The 25,081-nt window shown below is 43.8% G+C and overlaps 1 protein-coding gene across 2 annotated transcripts in view; it reads left to right on the forward strand.

The window, feature by feature from the left end:
• Nucleotides 1-25,081, forward strand: part of LOC126336286 (fatty acyl-CoA reductase wat-like) — a 121,278-nt gene that overhangs the window by 58,125 nt on the left and 38,072 nt on the right. For both annotated transcript variants that reach the window (XM_049999820.1, XM_049999819.1), the window contains exon 6: nucleotides 10,542-10,725. In XM_049999820.1, coding sequence (XP_049855777.1) covers nucleotides 10,542-10,725 — 184 coding nt within the window. The remainder of the gene's footprint in view (nucleotides 1-10,541; nucleotides 10,726-25,081) is intronic.

Below are 25,081 nucleotides of genomic sequence, written 5' to 3' on the forward strand. Positions count from 1 at the left end.
GACTAGATACAATCGGGAACAGTGCTATACTAAACGTCCTGATCAGTGCATTTGGGCTAGGTGTTGGCAGCTGTACCCCATTCACAAGCAATTTGAGAAGACAGAACGAGAGGTTATGTCATGATCGCATGGACAGAACTGACATAAAACCGATAGAATTGCGAAAAATGACTGGGAATAAGTATAAACTTACTCAATGTACACGGGAGTATGGGAAAATTGAGCAAGAACTTGCATATCTTCTGGCTCGCGCAGAACAATTTTTACATGGGAGTAAGTACGAGTATGTGGCAGCAAGAGGATACCGGGGAAACATTAGCATGTGAAATTGAGGAAGTTCTTTGCTATCTTCAGGTTCACGCCGAATATTTGGATATGGGACCAAGTATGCGACAACAGGAGGAATCCAGGAAAACGTGAACGCCAAAACGAAGGGAATGAGGGAAGCAGCCAATTTTTTTTCCATCCAGGCAGCAATTTAATGCACGTCTATTGAGGTCGCAGTGATACACGCTAGTTGACTACTGTATTTGACGCTTTTCAGGAAGACAGAGAACCATCCTCCTCTAAACTTAGATGCAAGTACGTTAAAGGATAACAGAGAGTGGACGGCGTGATCGATTGAGATGGAGCTGTAACGAGGTTTGATTTAATGGTAGACTGATGACGCATTTGAAGGAGGCAGAAGTTGCTGCAGGTCAAATTTTCTACTGTTCTGTTACGATGCAACAGTTGCATGGCATAGCCTGTGTTCCACTCGTATACAGCCACATGTTCTCTAAGTGATTTAGGGCACTGTCTACTTGCGATTGTTAATGTTAAACCTGTCGGTGATCAGAGGACATCCATTTCATGTGTGATGAAACGTGAACCATTCTTGTAAACGAATTATGATTTATGCGATGTACTCTATCCTCTTGTCACATCTTGGGTGTAAAATCGCCACCTCAGCTTCATAACTAAGTTAGCGATAGGTGCTTGTGAAGTACTGCAATCCCCGTGTATACATTTGCCTGACAGGTGTGCTGTTTACAGAGATAGTGGCGGAATGACTTGTAATTTTCGCATGTCATAAACTGCTGCTATGCGTTTATCTGTTTCCTTGTAAGAGGTATTCGCCGTTATTTTATATAGGACTGATTCAATCATAGTATAATTTCTGAACCGTGGTTGCATGTAAACAGTGGACGCTATACATCTCTAGGAAGCTGTATTGTTCTCGTATCACACAGAGCCAATGTTTTAACGAAATACGAAGCATGTTAGAGCAGAAAAAACAGTGTTTCAAACAACGAGAAAGGGTCACCTCGAATACGTATTGCGACTTACATTATACTTCGCGGGATACATTCATCCTCGTGCAGTACAGGTGATGAAACTTTAAAATGGTTTGTGCAGTTGATCAATACCTGTATATTTAATAGGATCGTTACATGTGCTCGATGCCTGCATGCAAGTGGTACTTGGTTTCGATATGTAGGAGAGAGATGCAGTAAAAATCTTATCGTGTTCTCTATCGGATGAAGTTAGTGGAGCTTTTATATTTCGCAATTTTTCTCTCTAGGATGGTACAGAATAACGAAGATAGCATGTTCGGAAGATAGATGTGAATGGACACGGATCTGTAGTACTTGTATATAGTTTGGGAATGCACAACACCGCAGTAGCTAAAATTGTTGTCCTTCTCTTAGTTCCCGTTTCCATCGAACTGTCAAAACATAGTCCTGTCGAAGTAATGCAGCTTAGCCTGTTTCTACATGGATTGCAGAAGGTAGTAGATATATTTTGCCCGACTCCTACTCTGTTTCGACTTAAACTGGAACGATCACATGCGGAAAGCTGGAGAAATGGCAGCAGTTGTAAGATGCCTGCGATCTTCCTAAAATGAGGTTGTAGTTTTAATGTAACAGATAGGTTCGAGAAAGATTACTCGTTTTGAGATATGAGAGTGCCAGAAATATGATTCATTAGTGGCTGTAAAGGACTTCTCAACAGGATCCTATGCAAGTTTGTGCTTGAATGGGAGGACTTGATTCCAAATCCAAGAATGCATTTATAGTGGGTAGTGTAGCACTAGAGATCTGAAAAGCTAGTGTACATTTCTTACGACCTTAATCAGTACATCATCCACTGTTTGTTAACCTACTCAATCAACCGTCGCCTTGGCCCCGTCGATGTACCACCGAACCTCTGACGTGGCATCGAGACAGAATGTGTTACAAATACTGGAGAAGTATCTACCGGCGGTGGCTTGAGGGTGTTGAATATACTGGTTTCATGCCACATTCCTTAGCTTAATCACATTCTAAATTGGGTAATTTCTTTACGAGCTTGCACTGTCGTCGACATGTAACCACACTGTTGGTCTGATACTATATACTCCAGCGATCACCCTCTATATTCAGTGTTACGGTATTTGTCTGGACAAAAAACCACCTCATTCAGAAGTAATGCCGTAACTCGATTTATAAAGCGGGTGTGGCTTTTAACATGCATACTTGTATGCTCCTTGTATGCACCAAGATCGCTTATGATGGTTTTGTTTTTTAACATCTCGTTGTTTGTAAGACAATTACGCCATTCTTTCTAGGACACAGTGGTACCACTCGCAAAAAAACTTATTAGACATGTCAGTGTTGTTTCATATCGATGGCAATCAGTTTTTGCACGAAGTAATATACTTGTTAGTATAGGATGTATGATAGGTTCGCCTTGAGCATGAGGCTTATGAAGTATGTGTTTGTATTCAGAAATGTGCAAAAAAGAAATGACTATATCCAGTCGTAAGGAAGGTATGGGTTTGACGTACAGCACTGCGATGGTGAAGGGAAGCAAATGTAAAGTCATAAGAATGGTACAGATATATCTATTTTCATAGCTACAGCTATCAGGCGGGTGTATTTTAGATACCTCGCTCATTGTCGAATGTCAATCAACTGTAACCATTATCGTAAGATTTAATTGTAAGTATAGCGTTCAAATATATATGTGGCCGATATCGTAGGATGATTCTGTGTATGCGTAACTTGTGGGGGGGGGGGGGGGGGCGAATGATTCACATTTCCTGCTAAAGGCAAGGACCGTCCAATTAAAAGATTTGGAAATAATTCGTAAGGTTATGCTGTAATGCTTCGCGCACTACGGCCAGACATGCATCATATTTATACCACAGGTTCCTCCGAGTCTGCTGGAAAGTCTTCTAGAAACCTCGAAGATTCTCTGTTAGGAGGTTGCGATATTTGTGCGCGTTCAATTTTCTGTCTACGAAACGTGCCTATGGGCTTATGGTTCACTACTCCACACCACACGTTTACACTCCATGGACGCTGACGTTCCACCTGGCGAAGCCAGCAGGGATTGTCAACGGAGTAATAAAGCATGTTTCGGTGGTTCACCAGGTCATTATTGGCAAATATGGTTTCATCACATCTGGAGTATCCTGCCTTTATACCCAGGTACAGAAGTTGTCAGGATTCTCATAATCATTTGCTTGCAGTTGTTGATGGAGAGAGATGTGACAGGAATGCAACCTGTGTCGATGCAGAATGCATAGGACACTTGCCTGACTCACACCACTTTGCTCGTGCGACTGCGCGGGACCTGACGTGTAGATCAATTCCAACAACAGCAAGAACATTAATTTCTCCCTCTTCTGTCGTCACTTGTTTCCTTCTATTACGTTGTCTAGTTATTACACTACAACCTTCACGTAAATGGTTGAAGAGACTGATAAATAACTGAAGAGGTCTTTTACGAATTTACGTTCGTCCATGATAGTTCTCACGCTCAGATTATTCTTGCCACACAGAGCTGGCTGAAACCATTTAGCGAGTTGTGGAACTTATATCGGAAAGAGAGATTAGAGACCATAGGAGCAGAAGCGTTCAATGCGGTAGACGAAAGTATTGTCTCTATTGAGGTCGAAGTTGAGTGTCACAGAGAAGTTATCTGACCGCATGCGATAGGTGCAGGTGAAACTAATGTAATGGCTGGATGTTTTTACCACCACCAAATTTATCTGTGACAGATCTAGAGTAATTTGAAGAAAGTCTACAATCACTAGTACGGAAATACCCACATCGTGCAGTACTAGTTGGAGTGATTTGACCTATCGAGTGTGTCTTCAGCAGCTAGCTCGGCAGCCCATACGATATGGAAATATCTTAGAACCTGGAGTTACAAATAGCCTGTACTTCATCGACCAAGACTATATAGAAACGGATTAGCGATCATTAAAGCAGCTATGCTTACGATACAATAAATCAGACAAGAAGCCTAGGAGAGTATTTCTGCTAGACAGGAAGATAAGCAGTTGTTAGCATCTCACTTAAATAGTTAATATCACTTCACTGGCCATTAAAATTGCTACACCAAGAAGAAAAGTAGGTGATAGACGGGTATTCATTGGACGAATATATGATACTAGAACTGACATGAGATACATTTTCACGCAATTTGGGTGCATAGATCCTGAGAAATCAATACCCAGAACAGCCACCTCTGGCCGTAATAACGGCCTTGATACGCCTCGGCATTGAGTCAAACAAAGATTGGATGGCGTGTACAGGTACAGCTGCCCATGCAGCTTCAACACGATATCACAGTTCATCAAGAGGAATGGCGTATTGTGACGAGCCAGTTGCCCGGCCACCATTGACCAGACGTTTTCAGTTAGTGAGAGACCTGGAGAATGTGCTGACCAGGGCAGCAGTCGAACATCTTCTGTATCCAGAAAGGCCCGTACAGGAACTGCAACATGCGGTCGTGCGTTACCCTGCTGAAATATAGGGTGTCGCAGGAATCGAATGAAGGGTAGAGCCACGGGTGGTAACACATCTGAAATGTAATGTACACTATTCAAAGTGCCGTCAATGCGAACAACAGGTGACCGAGTCGTGTAACCAATGGCACCCCATACCATCACGCTGGGTGATACGCCAGTATGGCTATGACGAATAAACGCTTCCAATGTGCGTTCACCGCGATGTCGCCCAACACGGATGTGAGAATCATGATGCTGTAAACATAACCTGGATTCATCCGAATAAATGACGCTTTGTCATTCATGCACCCAGGTTCGTCGTTGAATTCACCATCGCAGGCGCTCTTGTCTGTGATGCACCGTCAAGGGTAACCGCAGCCTTGGTCTCCGAGCCGATAGTGCATGCGGCTGCAAACGTCGAGGAACTGTTCGTGCAGATCGTTGTTGTCTTGCAAACATCCCCATCTGTTGACTCAGGGGTCAAGACGTACCTGCACTATCCGTTATAGCCATGCGGATAAGATGCCTGTCATCTCGACTGCTAGTGGTACGAAGCCGTTGGGATCCAGCACGGCGTTCCGTATTACCCTTCTGAACCCACCGATTCCATAGCCTGCTAACAGTCATTGGATCTCGACCGACGCGACCAGTAATGTCGTGATACGATAAACCGCAATCGCGATAGGCTACAATCCGACCTTTATCAAAGTCGGAAACGTGATAGTACGCATTTCTCCTCCTTATACGCGTCATCACAACAACGTTTCACCAGGCAACGGCGGTCAATTGCTGTTTGTGTATGACAAATCGGTTGGAAAATTTCCTCTTGTCAGCAGGTTGTAGGTGTCGCCACCGGCGCCAACCTTGTGTGAATGCTGAGAAAAGCTAATGATTTGCATATCATAGCATCTTCTTCCTGTCGGTTAAATTTCGCGTCTGTGGCACGTCATCTTCGTGGTGTAGAAACTTTAATGGCCAGTAGTGTAATAGGTACCAGTAAGTCGTCCACGACGGCGAATGTTCATCAGAGACACGAACCTAGTAAGGAGTGCGCCAGGGAAGTGTGACAGGACCGATTTATTCTTTGCATACATATATGATTCGGCGGACAGGGTGGGCAGCAATCTGTGGTCAATTTTTGTTGAAATCGTGTGCGGCAAGATGTCGAAGTTGAATGATTGTAGGAGGAAACAAGGTAAACTAAACTAAACTACAAGAGAAAAGGCCTCGGAAGGCCCACCGGTGGCGACCGGCCGCCGTGTCATCCTCAGCCCACAGGCATCACTGGATGAAGATACGGAGAGGCATGTGGTCAGCAGGCTGATCTCCCGGCCCTATGTCAGTTGACGAGACCGGAGCCGCTCCTTCTCAGTCAAGCAGCTCCTCAGTTTGCCTCACAAGGGCTGAGTGCACCCCGCTTGCCAACAGCGCTCAACAGATTGAATAGTAACCCATCCAGTGCTAGCCTAGACCGACAGCGCTTAACTTCGGTGATCTGACAGGAACCGGTGTTACCACTGTGGCAGAGCCGTTGGCAGGAACCAAGCTGACTTAGACAAAATTTCTAGTTGGTGTCATGAAACTCAGCCAGTTCTAAGTGTGGAAATACACTCCTGGAAATTGAAATAAGAACACCGTGAATTCATTGTCCCAGGAAGGGGAAACTTTATTGACACATTCCTGGGGTCAGATACATCACATGATCACACTGACAGAACCACAGGCACATAGACACAGGCAACAGAGCATGCACAATGTCGGCACTAGTACAGTGTATATCCACCTTTCACAGCAATGCAGGCTGCTATTCTCCCATGGAGACGATCGTAGAGATGCTGGATGTAGTCCTGTGGAACGGCTTGCCATGCCATTTCCACCTGGCGCCTCAGTTGGACCAGCGTTTGTGCTGGACGTGCAGACCGCGTGAGACGACGCTTCATTCTGTCCCAAACATGCTCAATGGGGGACACATCCGGAGATCTTGCTGGCCAGGGTAGTTGACTTACACATTCTAGAGCACGTTGGGTGGCACGGGATACTTGCGGACGTGCATTGTCCTGTTGGAACAGCAAGTTCCTTGCCGGTCTAGGAATGGTAGAACGATGGGTTCGATGATGGTTTGGATGTACCGTGCACTCTTCAGTGTCCCCTCGACGATCACCAGAGGTGTACTGCCAGTGTAGGAGATCACTCCCCACACAATGATGCCGGGTGTTGGCCCTGTGTGCCTCGGTCGTATGCAGTCCTGATTGTGGCGCTCACCTGCACGGCGCCAAACACGCATACGACCATCATTGGCACCAAGGCAGAAGCGACTCTCATCGCTGAAGACGACACGTCTCCATTCGTCCCTCCATTCACGCCTGTCGCGAAACCACTGGAGGCGGGCTGCACGATGTTGGGGCGTGAGCGGAAGACGGCCTAACGGTGTGCGGGACTGTAGCCCTGCTTCATGGAGACGGTTGCGAATGGTCCTCGCCGATACCCCAGGAGCAACAGTGTCCCTAATTTGCTGGGAAGTGGCGGTGCGGTCCCCTACGGCACTGCGTAGGATCCTACGGTCTTGGCGTGCATCCGTGCGTCGCTGCGGTCCGGTCCCAGGTCGACGGGCATGTGCACCTTCCGCCGACCACTGGCGACAACATCGATGTACTGTGGAGACCTCACGCCCCACGTGTTGAGCAATTCGGCGGTACGTCCACCCGGCCTCCCGCATGCCCACTATACGACCTCGCTCAAAGTCCGTCAACTGCACATACGGTTCACGTCCGCGCTGTCGCGGCATGCTACTACTGTTAATGACTGCAATGGAGCTCCGTATGCCACGGCAAAATGGCTGACACTGACGGCGGCGGTGCACAAATGCTGCGCAGCTAGCGCCATTCGACGGCCAACACCGCGGTTCCTGGTGCGTCCGCTGTGCTGTGCGTGTGATCATTGCTTGTACAGGCCTCTCGCAGTGTCCGGAGCAAGTATGGTGGGTCTGACACACCGGTGTCAATGTGTTCTTTTTTCCATTTCCAGGAGTGTATGTATGTTAACGCCGATGAGTCCGAATAAGAAATCTGTAATGTTCGCTCACACAATTACTAGTATCCTGCTTGTCACAGCCAAGTCGTTTAAACATCTGGGCGTCACTTTTTGCAAAGCGCTGTGAGATGGAACGTGCATGTGAGGACTGTGGGAGGGAAGGCGAGTGGTCGAATTCGGTTTATTGGGAGAATTTCAGGAAAGGGTGGTTCACCAGTGATGGAGACCGCGCATAGGACGCTCGTTCGACTTGTTTATTTCTCGAGTGTCTTGGATACGTACCTAGCCCGATGGAAGGAAGGCATTGAAGCAATTCAGAGAGGTGCTGCTAGATTTGTAACCGATACTTTCGAACGACATGTAAGTGTTTTGGAGCTACTTCGGGAACTCAATCGGAATCCCTGGAGGGAAGCGACGTGGAACACTATTAAGAAAATTTAGAGAACCGGCATTTGAAGCTGACTGACGAAAGATTCTACTGCCGCCAGCTTACAATACACATGAGGACCAATAATATAAGATTCGAGAAATTAGGGCTCATACGGACGCATATAGACACCTGTTACCTCTTGGTTCTATTTGCGAGTGGAGCAGGAATGACTAGTAATGGTATCGGTTCCTCTCTGCTATTCTCTGTATGGTGGGTTGGGGACGTATGCTGTAAGTAAACATAACAACTACGTGCCTAGCAGCTACGCAATTTGAATGGCACAAACAAGTCTCGGTGTGGAAATTTTTCAGAATATAATATCTCGTATACGATTCACACAAGAATCCTGCAACTAACACCACTGGCATTCTAACTAACTCTACTTTTAGTTTTCTGGTGTCAGTAGCCGGGATTCCATTTAAAAAGTCCATGTTCGCACTAAATATGCGTTCTAAGTATGGTTACCATCCGTTTATTGGCTAATAATACGATATCCTGACTATCAGTCCATTCTGTGAAAACCGCACATCAATAGCAGTTTCAATTTCCACAATATCTTCGGTTCAAGTTTTAAATGAGTCATCCTGCATATAGTTGACGTCACACAGCGCAGTATCTTGAAAGGCACTACATTTACTACCAAAACTAAAGGAGCCAGCGAAGAGCAAAGTGGAATTTGCGCTGAAAACGAATGACTGATAATCTGCATAAGACATCTCGGAATTATTATAGAACACAGGCCAAGTATTTGGTATAGAATTTAAAGAAGTAAATTAAAGAGTTGAACTAGAAATACGAGGGTGAGTCAAATGAAAACCTTAATTGTTTTTTTTAAATATTATTTACAGTGCAGAAGTGGTACAAAGCTGTATCACTTTTCAACATAATCTCCCACACGCTCAATGAAGTCCTCCTGCGCTTACAAAATGCATAAATTCCTTTAGAAAAGAAACTCTTTTGGTAGTCCGCGCAACCACTCACGCACCGCGTGGAGTAACTCTTCATCAGAACGAGATATCTTTCCCCCCATTGCTTCTTTGAGTGGTCCAAACATATGGAAATCACTTGGGGCAAGTTCTGCTGAGTATGGTGGATGAGGAAGACACTCAAAATTCAGGTCTGTGATTGTTGCAACTGATGTACGGGCAGTGTGGGGTCTTGCATTGTCATGTTTCAATAGGACACTTGTGACAGCAATCAACGTCGCTTTGATTTGATTACAGGCCGCAGATGATTTTTATGAGATCTGTGTATGATGCACTGGTGACAGACGTCCCTCCAGGCACGTAGTGCTCCAAAATGACGCCTTTTTCGCCCTAAAGCAGAGTCAACATAACCTTCCTTGCTGATGGTTCTGTTCGAAACTACTTTGGTTTTGGTGATGAGAAATGGCGCCATTCCTTCCTCGCTCTCTTCGTTTCCGGTTGGTGGAAGTGAACCCAGGTTTCGTCCCCTGTAACGATTCTTGCAAGGAAGCCATCACCTTCTCGTTCACAGTTCCGATCAGGTTCTTCACAAGCATCAAGAAGTCATTCACTCATTTCAGGAGTCAGCTGCTGTGGCACGCATCTTACAGACACTTTGTGAAACTGGGGTACATCATGCACAATGTGGTGTGCTGACCTGTGACTAATCTGTCAATGGCATTCAGTGTCACTCGGCGATTTTCCTTCACAACGGCTTCAACTGCTGCAATGTACTGTGGAGTCACAACTCATTTTGCCTGACCTGGACGCGGAGCATCTTCCACTGAAGTCACACCATTTACGAACTTCCTACTCCATTTGTAGACTTGCTGCTGTGTCAGATATGCATCACCGTACTGAACCTGCATTCGTCGATGAATTTCAATAGGTTTCACGCCTTAATTACGCAAAAACCGAATAACGGAACTGTGTTCTTCCCTGGGGCAAGTCGCAAGTGGGACCGCCATCTTTATACTGTTATTGCAACGGTATGTGAGCATCTGCACTATGCTGCCACCTACAGGCCATTCTGCACGCTGTTGGTAGCACGCTTGCCAACTTAAAGGTTAACGACGTGAAATATCGATTTTTTATTACCAATTTAAGATGTTCATTTGACTCACCTTGGTATTATAGGCAGCCAGTACACTTGTGCAACTAACATAGAAAATCCTGGTAACCTGAAAACTAGTGAGAATAATATATCGAATCCCAGTTCCATACTGTTTCACCCCCTCCGTTACCCCATCCTTCCCTCGGCGACCACACTATTTCCAGTTCGACCAGATACAGAGCACCCGCCACTTAGTGACACGCATTTGTGAGACAGGCTGAAACTGGTGTGTGCCTACAGTTGTGGGCACGTACCAGGAGCCGGTGGCGCTGTGGGTGGGGAACATGTACGGACCCAGCGCGATGGCGGCCGGCGGAGCGCTGGGGGTTCTGCACACCACACTCGGGGACACGAGCGCGATGGCGGACGGCGTGCCCGCTGACGTGGTCGCCAACGCAACCGTCGCCTGCGCCTGGGACACCTGGTGAGTTGTTCATATGTTGAGGCCGCAGTCGCCGTGAGTTGCTGAAGGGAATCGATTGCGTGTGTGAATTCCTAAGGGATCAAACTGGTGAGGCCATCGGTCATAATAGATTGCCTTAAAGCACGTAGGCACTACTACTGACAGCCTAACTCCTTGAGTGCAAGGTCGCAAGTTCAGTCTTTAGCAAGTCTCATTCGAAAATACTGTGTTAACAACTTTGATAGGGAACATACAAACTTTAAATGACTCGCCATGAGTGCTACAGAAAAGAGTGTGCCGCAGGTAAAGACATCAAACTTATATGGGATGTACCGGGTGATCAAAAAGTCAGTATAAATTTGAAAACTGAGTAAATCACGGAATAATGTAGATAGAGACGTACAAATTGACACACATGCTTGGAATGACATGGAGTTTTATTAGAACAAAAAAAATACAAAAGTTCAAAAAATGTCCGACAGATGACGCCTCATATGATCATAATAGCAATAATTAGCATAACAAAGTAAGACAAAGCAAAGATGATGTTCTTTACAGGTAATGCTCAGTATGTACACCATAATTCCTCAGCAATAGCTATAGGCGAGGAATAATGTTGTGAACAGCACTGTAAAGCATGTCCGGAGTTATGGAGAGGCATTGGCGTCGGATGTTGTCTTGCAGCATCCCTAGAGATGTTTATCGATCACCATGCACTTGTGACTTGAGGTAACCCCAAAACCAATAATCCCACGGACTGAGGTCTGGGGACCTGGGAGGCCAAGCATGACGAAAGTGGTGGCTGAGCACACGATCGTCACCAAACGACGCACGCAAGAGATCTTTCAAGCGTCTAGCAATATGGGGTGGAGCGCCATCCTGCATAAACATTGTACGTTCCAGCAGGTGTTTATCAGCCAGGCAGGGGATGATGCGATTCTGTAACATATCGGCTTACCTCTCACCAGTCACGGTAGCATTTACAAAACCAGAATCACGCAGAAAAAAGGCTCGATGACAGTAGATGTGGTAAATCCAACCCATACCGTCACTTTCTAGTCGTGCAATGGAGTTTCCACGACAGTTCTAGGATTTTCCGTAGCACAAACTCTGCAGGTTTGGGCGTTGACAGACCCTCGGAGCGTGAAATCAGCTTTGTCGGTCTACAACACGTTACTCAACCAATCGTCATCTTCCGCTATCTTTTGAAACGCCCACACAGCAAATGTCCTCCGCTTCACTAAATCGCCAGGTAACAGTTCATGATGCCGATGGATTTTGTGCGGATAGCATCGGAGGGTACGACTCAGTGTCAACCAAACAGTAGTGTAACGAACGCCGATGCGACGTGCGACTGACTGCACAAGCGCTGACTTCCCCGTACATAGACGAACCCGCTACAGTCTCCATTTCTTCCTCAACTGTCTCAGCAGCATTACGCCTTGTGCTCGGTCGGCCACTACGGGGTCTATCGTCTTAACAACCCGTGGCTTCGAAATCATTCTCGCCACAACTGCATTTGTCAACGGACCTTTACACGTTCGAATCCCCTTCTTATAGCGATAGGATTGTAACGCTGAACTAGCTCATTCCACATTCTGATAATACAGCTTTACTAAAAGCGCCTTTTCAGGTAACGTCAACACGCTGCGAGTGCTGGCGCGTCTGATTCTCTCTCTCATTACAGCTCTTTTTATACACGATTGTCATGCGCAGTCACTGACTTTTGCCGTCAAGAGCCATCTGTCGGACATTTTGTGAACTTTTTTTTGGTTCTAATAAAACCCCATGTCATTCCAAGCTGTGTGTCAATTTTACCTCTCCATCTATATTATTCCGTGGTATATTAAGTTTTCAAGTTTATACTGACTTTTTGATCACTCGGTATGTAGTACACTACATAAAATGGATATCGTCAACACTGAGGACATGTTCAGAACAAACCATTATCTTGCACCACGAGCACCTAATGAAAAATGGCGTGTCACAGTGATCACAAGGGTTCGCACCATCAAGACAGAAGCCAGCTCCTTGGGAGCTCCAAATCGCGCAGGACGTTCAGCTGCATATCTGCTCCTAAGGAATGGCTACAGAATGATATTGGTGTGACGGGATGATGAAAACTGATGGAATGTGACGGCATGTAACTGAACGTGAAACAGTCTGTCGTGGAGCTCATTGTGAATCTGGCTACAGTTTAAGGTGTAGCTGCAGATCGTGCCGTAATATGTTTTTGTACGCACGGAAAAAACGAACATCCAGAAGCTGAATTTGTCTACTGGTTTCATGGATTGCCGTATCGCACAGTGTTCAGGAGGGATAATTTGTTGTAAAGGAGTAAAATATTTATGTGCATACCAGCACTGAAGCAAAAGCAAGTTATTTTGACCAGCTATTATCCAAAAGCAGTGCTCATACCAAACTGGTACTTTTACGCCCATTTTCCTACTCTTGCTTCTTGTGAGTTAAATATACCCTACTGACTTTGCAAGATCAAGCACAAGAGAAACAATCGCAGGCGGCAGACCACCTCGCAGAGCAATAAATAGCTTTAGAGCCACTACCACCCAGATTAACAATCTTCATAATTGTATACGAATGCGTTAAGCCATTGATGTTGCCTTATCTTTACACAACTCTCTTGGTATCTCTGGTTCCCAGGGTACCTCTCTTATGAATGTCCTCTCTAAATCTCAGTTAAGAGCATATTCCTTACTGAACAGTGGAATACGTTTGTTTATCTCGTGTACAAATCTTTGGGCAGTTTGCTGTGCATGGTCAACTTGATGCTTTGTTTGAAATTACATCGTTTTAGGTCTTCCAATTCCGTAGCACTATTTGAAGTTATACAACCCTCCATTGTAATCACTGTAATCTATGTCGCGCGCAAATTGATGTGCATAACGTAGTATGTCACTACGATAAAAATCCCGTAAATTGTATCGAGTATTCTTGAAACTTGCAAACACCAGTTTTTGTAGCAAGTGAGCCCAGTCCTGCCTTGTATATCCGTAGTTTTCCTTATGCATTGCTGCGGACTTATTCATAATTGGTTTTTTTGCTTCAGTCCGTCCCACAAGAATGTGTACTCTGTTATCTGTATGAACTAGAAGGCACTATTATAAACATACGTTTACATGAAAATACATGTTATTACTAATTGCGCAATTACCTAATAGTCAATCCAATTGCTGCGTTACGTATAAAATTATGGTGTACACTTGAAACGGCATTTGTGGCCCCCTGTCCTTCTAGGATGATGAATTACATGACTCGACAACTGTTTCAGTATCACTTTAAACTGCAAAATGTGCATTGTCATCTCTGTAGTCCTCATGTTCGTTGACTTTACAGTCGAGCGTATACGACACCGCACATTCCTCTTCCTCATCTTGCAGAAACGCTAACGTTTCATCTGCCACGTCTCCCTTACTCCACGAAATTCCTGGGTTCCTTTGTGACGAAGTATCAACTTCCGTAACTGATGCTGTAGATATAATGCAGTGTTTGTCTTGTTTGCGGGTTGCCATTGCTGTGCTTTCTATCAACATCACTAGCACTGTGGATCTGTTGTTGAGCTACTCGTCGACTAAGCAGTTCAGCTACGATCCGTAGCGTCATGATGTGCTCATCACTGGATATCCCCCGTCTCGCCCCCTATTGCCATTAGCAGCCAGTATTGTGGTTGCGTGGTAGATAACACGTGGAACGTCGTAAGCCTAGACATCATTGGCATTTTGCGACTTCACGCTCAAGCGGTCGCTTGTGAGACATGTTTCTGTGATACGAACAGATTATTCCTTCGAATACAGCGTCCAATAACCTTTGGCGTCTACAACTACTAGAAAATAATTTTTTCTGAGTGAAACTGATATAAAAAGACCCGAATTGTTATTGCCTCCATGCTGTTCATTCGTTTCCATTGTTGGCATGTTTACTTGCGATTGGTTGTTGTTGTTGTTGTGGTCTTCAGTCCTGAGACTGGTTTGATGGAGCTCTCCGTGCTACTCTATCCTGTGCAAGCTTCATCATCTCCCAGTACCTACTGCAACCTACATCCTTCTGAATCTGCTTGGTGTATTCATCTCTTGGTCTCCCTCTATGATTTTTACCCTCCACGCTGCCCTCCAATACTAAATTTGTCATCCCTTGATGCCTCAGAACATGTCCTACCAACCGATCCCTTCTTCTGGTCAAAATGTGCCACAAACGTCTCTTCTCCCCAATACGATTCAATACTTCCTCATTAGTTATGTGATCTACCCATCTAATCTTCAGCATTCTTCTGTAGCACCACATTTCGAAAGCTTCTATTCTCTTCTTGTCCAAACTATTTATCGCCCATGTTTCGCTTCCATACATGGATACACTCCACACAAATACTTTCAGAAATGACTCCCTGACACTTAAATATATACTCGATGTTAACAAATTTCTCTTCTTCAGGAACGCTTTCCTTGCCATTGCCAGTCTACATTTTATATCCTCTCTACTTCGACCATCATCAGTTATTTTGCTTCCCAAATAGCGAAAATCCTTTACTACTTTAAGTGTATAATTTCCTAATCTAATTCTCTCAGCATCACCCGACTTAATTCGACTACATTCCATTATCCTCGTTTTGTTTGTTGATGTTCATCTTATATCCTCCTTTCAAGATATTATCCATTCCGTTCAACTGCTCTTCCAAGTCATTTGCTGTCTCTGACAGAATTACGATGTCATCAGCGAACCTCAAAGTTTTTATTTCTTCTCCATGGATTTTAATACCTACTCCGAATTTTTCTTTTGTTTCCTTCACTGCTTGATCAATACACAGATTGAATAACATCGGGGAGAGGCTACAACCCTGTCTCACTCCCTTCCCAACCACTGCCTCCCTTTCATGTCCCTCGACTCTAATAACTGCCATCTGGTTTCTATACCAATTGTAAATAGCCTTTTGCTTCCTGTATTTTACCCTGCCGCCTTCAGAATTTGAAAGAGAGTATTCCAGTCAACATTGTCAAAAGCTTTCTCTAAGCCTACAAATGCTAGAAACGTAGGTTTGCCCTTCCTTAATCTAGCTTCTAAGATAAGTCTTAGGGTCAGTATTGCCTCATGTGTTCCAACATTCCTACAGAATCCAAACTGATCTTCCCCGAGGTCGGCTTCTATTAGTATTTCCATTCGTCTGTAAAAAATTCGCGTTAGTATTTTACAGCTGTGACTTATTAAACTGATGGTTCCGTAGTTTTCACATCTGTCGACACCTGCTTTCTTTGGGATTGGAATTATTATATTCTTCTTGAAGTCTGAGGGTATTTCGCCTGTCTCATACATTTTGCTCACCAGATGGTAAAGTTTTGTCAGGACTGGGACTCCCAAGGCCGTCAGTAGTTCCAATGGAATGTTGTCTACTCTGGGGGCCTTGTTTCGACTCAGGTCTTTCAGTGCTCAGGTCTTTCTGTCAAACTGTTCACGCAGTATCGTATCTCAAATTTCATATTCATCTACATCCTCTTCCATTTCCATAATATTGTCCTCAAGTACATCGCCTTTGTATAGATCCTCTATATACTCCTTCCACCTTTCTGCTTTCCCTTCTTTGCTTAGAACTGGGTTTTCATCTGAGCTCTTGATGTTCATACAAGTGGTTCTCTTTATCTCCAAAGGTCTCTTTAATTTTCCTGTAGGCAGTATCTATCTTACCCCTAGTGATATATGCCTCTGCATCCTTACATTTGTCCTCTAGCCGTGCCTGCTTAGTCATTTTCCACTTCCTGTCGATCTCATTTTTGAGACGTCTGTATTCCTTTTTGCCTGCATCATTTACTGCATTTTTATATTTTCTTCTTTCATCAATTAAATTCAAAATTTCTTCTGTTACCCAAGGATTTCTACTAGCCCTCGTCTTTTTACCTACTTCATCCTCTGCTGCCTTCGCTACTTCATCCCTTAAAGCTACCCATTCTTCTTCTACTGTATTTCTTTCCCCCATTCCTGTCAATTTCTCCCTTATGCTCTCCCTGAAAATCTGTACAACCTCTGGTTCTTTTAGTTTATCCAGGTCCCATCTCCTTAAATTTCCACATTTTTGCAGTTTCTTCAGTTTTAATCTACATGTCATAACCAATAGATTGTGGTCAGAGTCCACATCTGCCTCTGGAAATGTCTTACAATTTAAAACCTAGTTCCTAAATCTCTGTTTATCATTATATAATCTATCTGAAACCTGTCAGTATCTCCAGGCTTCTTCCATGTATACAGAGCACCTACTACTGTAGTAGGTGTGGGCTTCGTATCTATCTTTGGCCTTAATAATGCGTTCACTATGCTGTTTGTAGGAGCTTTCCCCCATTCCTATTTTCCTACTCATTATTAAACCTACTCCTGCATTATCCCTATTTTATTTTGTGTTTATAACCCTGTATTCACCTGACCATAAGTCTTGTTCCTCCTGCCACCGAAGTTCACTAATTCCCGCTAAATCTAACTTCAACCTATCCATTTCCCTTTTTAAATTTTCTAACCTACCTGCCCGATTAAGGGATCTGACATTCCACGCTCCGATCCGTAGAACGCCAGTTTTCTTTCTCCTGATAACGACATCCACTTGAGTAGTCCCCGCCCAGAGATCCGAATGGGAGACTATTTTACCTCCGGAATATTTTACCCAAGAGTACACCATCATCATTTAATCATACAGTAAAGCTGCATGCCGTCGGGAAAAATTACGGACGTAGTTTGCCCTTGCTTTCAGCCGTACGCAGTACCAGCACAGCAGTTATTGTTACAAGGCCAGATCAGTCAATCATCCAGACTGTTGCCTCTGCAACTACTGAAAAAGCTGCTGCCCCTCTTCAGGAAACACACGTTTGTCTGACGTCTCAACAGATACCCCTCCGTTGTGGCTGCACCTACGGTACGGCTATCTGTATTGCTGAGGCACGCAAGCCTCCCCACCAACGGCAAGGTCCATGGTTCATGGAGGGAGGTTGGTAAACATGCCTAAATTTAAATCCTGTGCCTATTATTTCTATTTCGGTGATGCTTGATTGACAGTGAAGAGGGAGGACAATGACGTACACAGATAGTTCACAAAAGGCAGGAATAGCGCAAAGATGATCTTTTGGATGTTGTTGTCCTTCCTACTTTCTGATTTACCATTTGGTGGAAGCAGGCCTAATTCTACGAAATCTAAAAGTAGGTCAATAACAACCGTAATACGTGGGTATAAAGAATTTAATGAGATAAAGGTAAATGCGTAGATGGTAAAAGCGATATGAAGATGAGGATGAAGAAGATAAACACGCAGTTTACCTGTTTGTAACTTCACTGAGTAAGGTAAAATGGAATTGTAAATGTGAGCAGCTCGTGGGAAGTGTGACATAAAATAGTTAAACAGTCGTGCCTGAAGTTCGAAATATTCTGTAAGCTTCTACCAGTTATTCCATTCGTCTGTGAAGAATTCAAGTTAGTATTTTGCAGCTGTGACTTATTAAACTGATTATTCGTTAATTTTCACATGTGCGAACACCTGATTTCTTTGGGATTGGAATTATTATATTGTTCTTGAAGTCCGAGTGTATTCCGCCCGTTTCATGCATCCAGCTCACCAGCTGGTAGAGTTTTGTCAGGATTGGCTCTCCCAAGGCCGTCAGTAGTTCTAATGGAAAGTTGTCTACACCCGGGGCCTTGTTTCGACTCAGGTCTTTCAGTGCTCTGTTGAACTCTTCTGGCAGTATCATATTCCCATTTCATCTTCATCTACATCCTCTTCCATTTCTACAATATTGTCCTCAAGTACATCGCGCAAAAGGCTCCAAATACCCCTATATACCCCTTCCACCTTTCTGCTTCCCCTTCTTTGCTTAGAACTGGGTTTCCATCTGAGCTCTTGATATTGATATAAGTGGTTCTCTTTCCTCCAAAGGTCTCTTTAATTTTCCTGTAGGCAGTATCTATCTTACCCCTACTGAGATAAGACTCTACATCCTTACATTTGTCCTCTAGCCATCTTTGCTTAGCAATTTTCCACTTCCTGTCGATCTCATTCTTGAGAGTTTTGTGTTCCTTTTTGCCTGATTCATTTACTGCATTTTTATATTTTCTCCTTTCATCAATTAAATTAAATATTCAGGATTTCTATTAGCCCTCGTATTTTTACCTACTTGATCCTCTGATGCCTTCACTACTTCATCCCTCAAAGCTACCCATTCTTCTTCTACTGTATTTCTTTCCTCTATTCCTGTCGATTGTTCCCTTATGTCATGAGAGACAGACCCACAAGTTTAAGAAGATACAGACGATATTGTTTTGTCAGTACAGGAGCATGAACAGCAGAATACGTCGCTCAGGAGATGTAAGTGACTTTGAATGTCGATATCAAACTGGAGTAACAAGCACTTCAGGGACCCCATCTAAAGCTAATTATGTCGACAGTTGGTGATGTGACTGTAAACTGAACATACGAAGGAGCAATCGCAGCTAAAACAAGACAATGGAGACAGCTTGTGGTGAAAGAGATGGACCGTCCAGTAGTGTGGATGGAGGGTGTAAAAAAAATCGTATAAAATCAGCGTGAGTTTAAAAGTGCCACCAGCATTAGCTTGCGAAGGCAATTAAAAAAAATGGGATACACTCGCTGAGCACCTCCTCATAAGCCACACAGTTTTATACAGTAGTGGCAATCAAATATGCAGGAATCGATTTTTGTAGGAAAATTAACGTTTTCACATGAAATAATCGTGCACAGTTACTATGCCATAGTACGAGATACAGAGGACCGACGTATACAGTGAATGAGTGAAATGATATCGCATTTGATGTAGTAGGAGTGTTGATATTTTTAAAAGTGCTGGGAATTCGATACAGCAGTATTAAAAAAATATATTCATGGTCCACGATATTTCGAAAAATGGTGTACATATACCGATATACTGGCGAAAAATGTAGAGACGTACTGGCCAAAAACAATATCGGTTGCGTATTGGAAATGTCCTCCCCTCATGAACCATGGACCTTGCCGTTGGTGGGGAGGCTTGCGTGCATCAACGATACAGATAGCCATACCGTAGGTGCAACCACAACGAAGGGGTATCTGTTGAGAGGCCAGACAAACGTGTGACTCCTGGAGAGGGTCAGCAGCCTTTTCAGTAGTTGCAGGGGCAACAGTCTGGATGATTGACTGATCTGGCCTTGTAACACTAACCAAAATGGCCTTGCTGTTTTGCTACTACGAACGGCTGAAAGCAAGGGGAAACTACAGCCGTAATTTTTCCCGAGGGCATCCAGTTTTACTGTATGATTAAATGATGATGACGTCTCTTGGGTAAAATATTCCGGAGGTAAAATAGTCCCCCTTTCGGATCTCCGGGCGGGTACTACTCAAGAGGGCGTCATCAGGAGAAAGAAAACTGGCGTTCTATGGATCGGAGCGTGGAATGTCAGATCCTTTAATCCGGGAGGTAGGTTAGAAAAATGGAAATGGATAGGTTAAAGTTAGATATAGTGGGAATTGGTAAACTTCGGTGGCAGGAGGAACAAGACATTTGATCAGGTGAATACCGGGTTATAAATAAAAAATCAAATAGGGGTAATGCAGGAGTAGGTTTAATAGTGAACAAAAAAACAAGAGTGCGGATAAGCTACTACAAACAGCATAGTGAACACATGGTTTTGGCCAAGATAGATTCAAATGGCTCTGAGAACTATGGGACTCAACTGCTGTGCTCATTAGTCCCCTAGAACTTAGAACTACTTAAACCTAACTGAGCTAAGGACATCACACACATCCATGCCCGAGGCAGGATTCGAACCTGCGACCGTAGCAGTCGCACGGTTCCGGACTGCGGGCCTAGAACCGCGAGACCACCGCGGCCGGCGCCAAGATAGACACGAAGCCCACGCCTACTACAGTAATACAAGTTTATATGCCAACTAGCTCTGCAGATGATGAAGAAATTGGTGAAATGTATTATGAGATAAAAGAAATTATTCAGGTAGTGAAGGGAGACGAAAATTTAATAGTCATGGGTGACTGGAATTCGAGAGTAGGAAAAGGGAGAGCAGGAAACATAGTAGGTGAATATGGATTGGGGCTATGAAATGAAAGAGGAAGCCGCCTGGTAGAATTTTGCACAGCGCATAGCTTAATCATAGGTAACACTTGGTTTAAGAATCATAAAAGAAGGTTGTATACATGGAAGAACCCTGGAGATACTAAAATGTATCAGCTAAATTATATAATGGTAAGACACAGATTTAGGAACCAGATTTTAAATTGTAAGACATTTCCAGGGGCAGATGTGAACTCTGACCACAATCTACTGTAGATTAAAAGTGAAGAAACTGCAAGAAGGTGGGAATTTAAGGCGATGGGACCTGGATAAACTGAAAGAACAACATTTAGGCATTGATTTGTTATTAGATGTTCCGTACACGAACAAACAAGTAGTCTGCTTATCCTCCACAGAGCAAGCGTTGAAAGAAAAACTATGCCCGTTCACATTTGGCGACAAAAACTTTGCTAACAATGGTAACTGTATGTACGAGGCACAGTGGAAGTTGTTCTGTGTTTCTCTCGTTCGGTGGCGTTATATATCGAATTTGTCTGGAACACTTCATGTCGTCTTCGCTGGGTTTTTTTTCATATTTATAAACGCCAGTGACGTAGCAGTTGTAGTGTCAAAATTGCGTGGTGAAGTTAAACGTTACAGTTACCATTAATGGTGCTGACTACCGATCACGTCAGCATTTCCCCTCAAACACCGTAAATACGAATCTTCTCTTTTAGATTTGTGTTCATCATTTTCAGCAGCTCTTTTTGAAGAATGCCGACGTGAAGACATAGAACACTAGCTGAGTTAAAAATGGATTTTTGACGCAACTGGTGTTCCAATTCTTCGCCATCGACTTCTTCTGTGTGTTACCTACACTTTCTTTGCACAGTGAAAAAGAAAGGTTGAACGCGGTGAAAGCTGAAACTGTAGTAAGACTCCTTCACGCAGTGAATGTAAAATTATGTTCTACCACAATTTCAAAAGCCCAATTTCAAATATTCTTTTTTTTTACGAAACATACATAAAATAAATAAAAATATCAGAATTTAATATTGCCTTTTCGATATCGATATTTATGGGAAAAGTGTATCACCTAAATTTGTAGACATCTTTTCGAAAAATTTTCGATGTATCGGCATATCGGTATCATATCGCAGCCCTAGTCAGTAGTCCAGAATATATAAAGAGACAACAACGATTAGGGTGGTAGTAGATAGAACTCGGCATAAAGGCAGTCGGCTTTATACCGTTGCAGGGTGTGCAAATTGGAATTTGTGGTATGGATTATGAGACAAACTGTTGAGGTCATCGGTCCCTAGGCTTACACACTACTTAATCTAACTTTAACTAACTTACACTAAGGACTACACTCACACACCCATGCCCACGGGAGGACTCGAACCTCCTACGGGGAGAGCCGCACGAACCGTGACGAGTCGCCTGAGACCGCACGGCTACCCTGCGCTGTCAAGGTGTGCGTATGTACCTTTAGTGCGGATAAGAAACAGAGACAACTAGTGACAGTGCGTGCTGTAGACATAAATCACAATTGTGAGAGTGCTGCGTGCAAAACAGTTACCATGTGACGAAACAGCAAAAATCGGTGTATACAAGGAAATGGGTCTCTAATTGTCAAATCGCCAGGAAGCCGAAATTTTCAAGTACAGCGCAAAATAATTTCGTTAGATTGGGAGTACGATACTGACAGAACGGAAAATAAGGGCAAAGTAGAAATTTATCTGACTCATCGAAAAGATTACGTTTGCGCAAAGCAAGGACCGCAGTTAGTTATTCTTGTCATCTTGTTGCTGATTCATACTTGCCAGTAACTGCCACACTGTTCTGCTCTAACACCCAAACATAAACAGGCTAGACAGCAATTTGCTGAAAATCGTACACCATGGACTTCGGAATGGGATAAAGAGGTTTGCAGTTATAAAAAGAAGTTTAATTTAAATGGATCAAATGTATTTTAGTAATACTGGCATGATCTGTGAAAAGAGCAGCGGGTAACAATGAACAGACATTTTGGTGGTGGAAGAGTTATAATCTGGGCAGCCTCCTGCGCCAAAGGTAAATCACGCACTGCTTTGCTGAACATTAGTATGAACTCTAACATGTACAGTGAGTTATAGATAAAATTTATGAGAATGTATGGAGACCTAGGGTACGAAAGTCAAACGTTTCAACGAGATAATCCATCTGAGGATGTTTCTGCTAGAACTAAAAAGTGTTTTGAAGATGAAGATTTGGATGTCTTGCCCTGCCCTCCAGGTAACCCGGATTAGAACCGCGTGGAAAAATCTTTGGGGAATACGTGCAAGGCGTTTTTATGGCAATGGAAGCAAATTTGTGGCCGTACGTGAGGTGAAAAAAGCGATACGACAACAGCGGCAATAATTCACTTCAATAACTACAAACATTTACAATATGTAAGACGAAGAGAATTTCTGAGGTAATTACAAAGAACGGAGGTTGGACAAAGTACTAATAACGCAATAACACCACAGGACACTAGAGTCCTTTCTACCATTCCACCCAGGAATAGCAAATGCCTTATTTTGTTGATGGTGGTATGAAAAAACTATGTAATTTGTTCAAATGGCTTTGAGCACTATGCGACTTAACATCTGTGCTCATCAGTCTCCCAGTCACCTAGAACTTAGAACTAATTAAACCTAACTAACCTAAGGACATCACACACATCCATGCCCGAGGCAGGATTCGAACCTGCGACCGTAGCAGTCGCGCGGTTCCGGTCTGAGAGCCTAGAACAACTATGTAATTCCGTCATGATTGTTTATGTATTGTATGCATCTACTAACTCCACAATGAACACGATACATGTATGATTCAGACTATTGGTGTCGCGAGAACCTCGCCTTTATACTGATTTCCTACACTGCAGTCAGTGATAAGCGACGTTTGAGGCGGAGCCAAGAGTGGTGAGACTTGATGGTGGATGACAGGAAACCAGTGATTTGGAGTGATGAAATCAAGCTATAAACTGTGACAATCTGACGGCAGCGTTTGGGTTTGTCGTTGACTAGGGGACGTTACTCGATATCAGATGAAATGCAAACAGCGAAGCACAGAGCAGGTGGTGTTACGATATATGTGTGTTTTCTGTGGTTACGGTGGAGCAGCCTTACTACACTTAGAAAAACGCTGATTACGGATGGACACGAAAACAATTTACGGCACCGTGTACTGGGTACAGTAGAGGAACAGCTAGGATACAATGATTGTTTGTATAGTAAGACAATCTACCCAGTCATAAAGCAGCATCAGTGAGGTAGTGTTTTGTGGACACTTACATTCCTGAAGTAGACTGGCCTCCATAGAGCACCGATCTGAACCCACTGGGACACCTCAGAGATGAATCAGAAAGTCGACTTTGTTCCAGACACCAGCGTTAAATTGCACTACCATCTCTGGTCTCAACTCTTGAGGAAGAATGCCCTGCCTTTCCGCCCCAGATAATCAGACATCTCATTGGAAGTGTCCCCAATAGGGTTCAGGCTGTCACAAAAGCAAGTGGTGGACGAACCCCATATTAAGTCCACTAGTAGATGTCCAGACACTTCTGATCACCTACTGTGTCTTACTCACTCTCGTAAATGGACGGCAATTAACTTCGTCACTATTTGCAGGACGTAACAATTACTACGAAGATCGAGTATGATGGACTGGAATTCAACGTTTATAAAACGGGACGATGATTAACAATATTAACAATGACATGAATTCTATCCGATTTCACATACAACCAAGAGCAGCCCCACTGACGTTTGAGTACAACTCACATACGGGGCAGTTGTTACAGACGTACCAAACGATGAATATAAGAACCAATAAACAAAGTTAGACAATGATTGAAACGTCATCAGCACAACTTATCGTTTCCTAACACAGGATGGAGTGAAGATAAAGGTTTGACATCAGTCTGCAACTCCCGTTATTGTTGTTGTTGTGGTCTTCAGTCCAGAGACTGCTTTGATGTAGCTCTCCATGCTGCTCTATCCTGTGCAAGCTTCTTCATCTCCCTGTACTTACTGCAGCCTACGTCCTTCTGAATCTGCTTAGTGTATTCATCTCTTGGTCTCCCTCTACGATTTTTACCCTCCATGCTGCCCTCCAATACCAAAGTGGTGAACCCTAGATGCCTCAGACCATGCCCTACCAACCGATCCCTTCTTCTACTAAAGTTGTGCCACAAATTTCTCTACTCCCCTATTCTGGTCAATAGTTCCTTATTAGTTATGTGATCTACCCATTTAATCTGCAGCATTCTTCTGTAGCACCACATTTCGAAAGTTTCTATTCTCTTCTTG

Source organism: Schistocerca gregaria, chromosome 2 (assembly GCF_023897955.1).
Source record: "Schistocerca gregaria isolate iqSchGreg1 chromosome 2, iqSchGreg1.2, whole genome shotgun sequence".
NCBI lineage: Eukaryota > Metazoa > Arthropoda > Insecta > Orthoptera > Acrididae > Schistocerca > Schistocerca gregaria.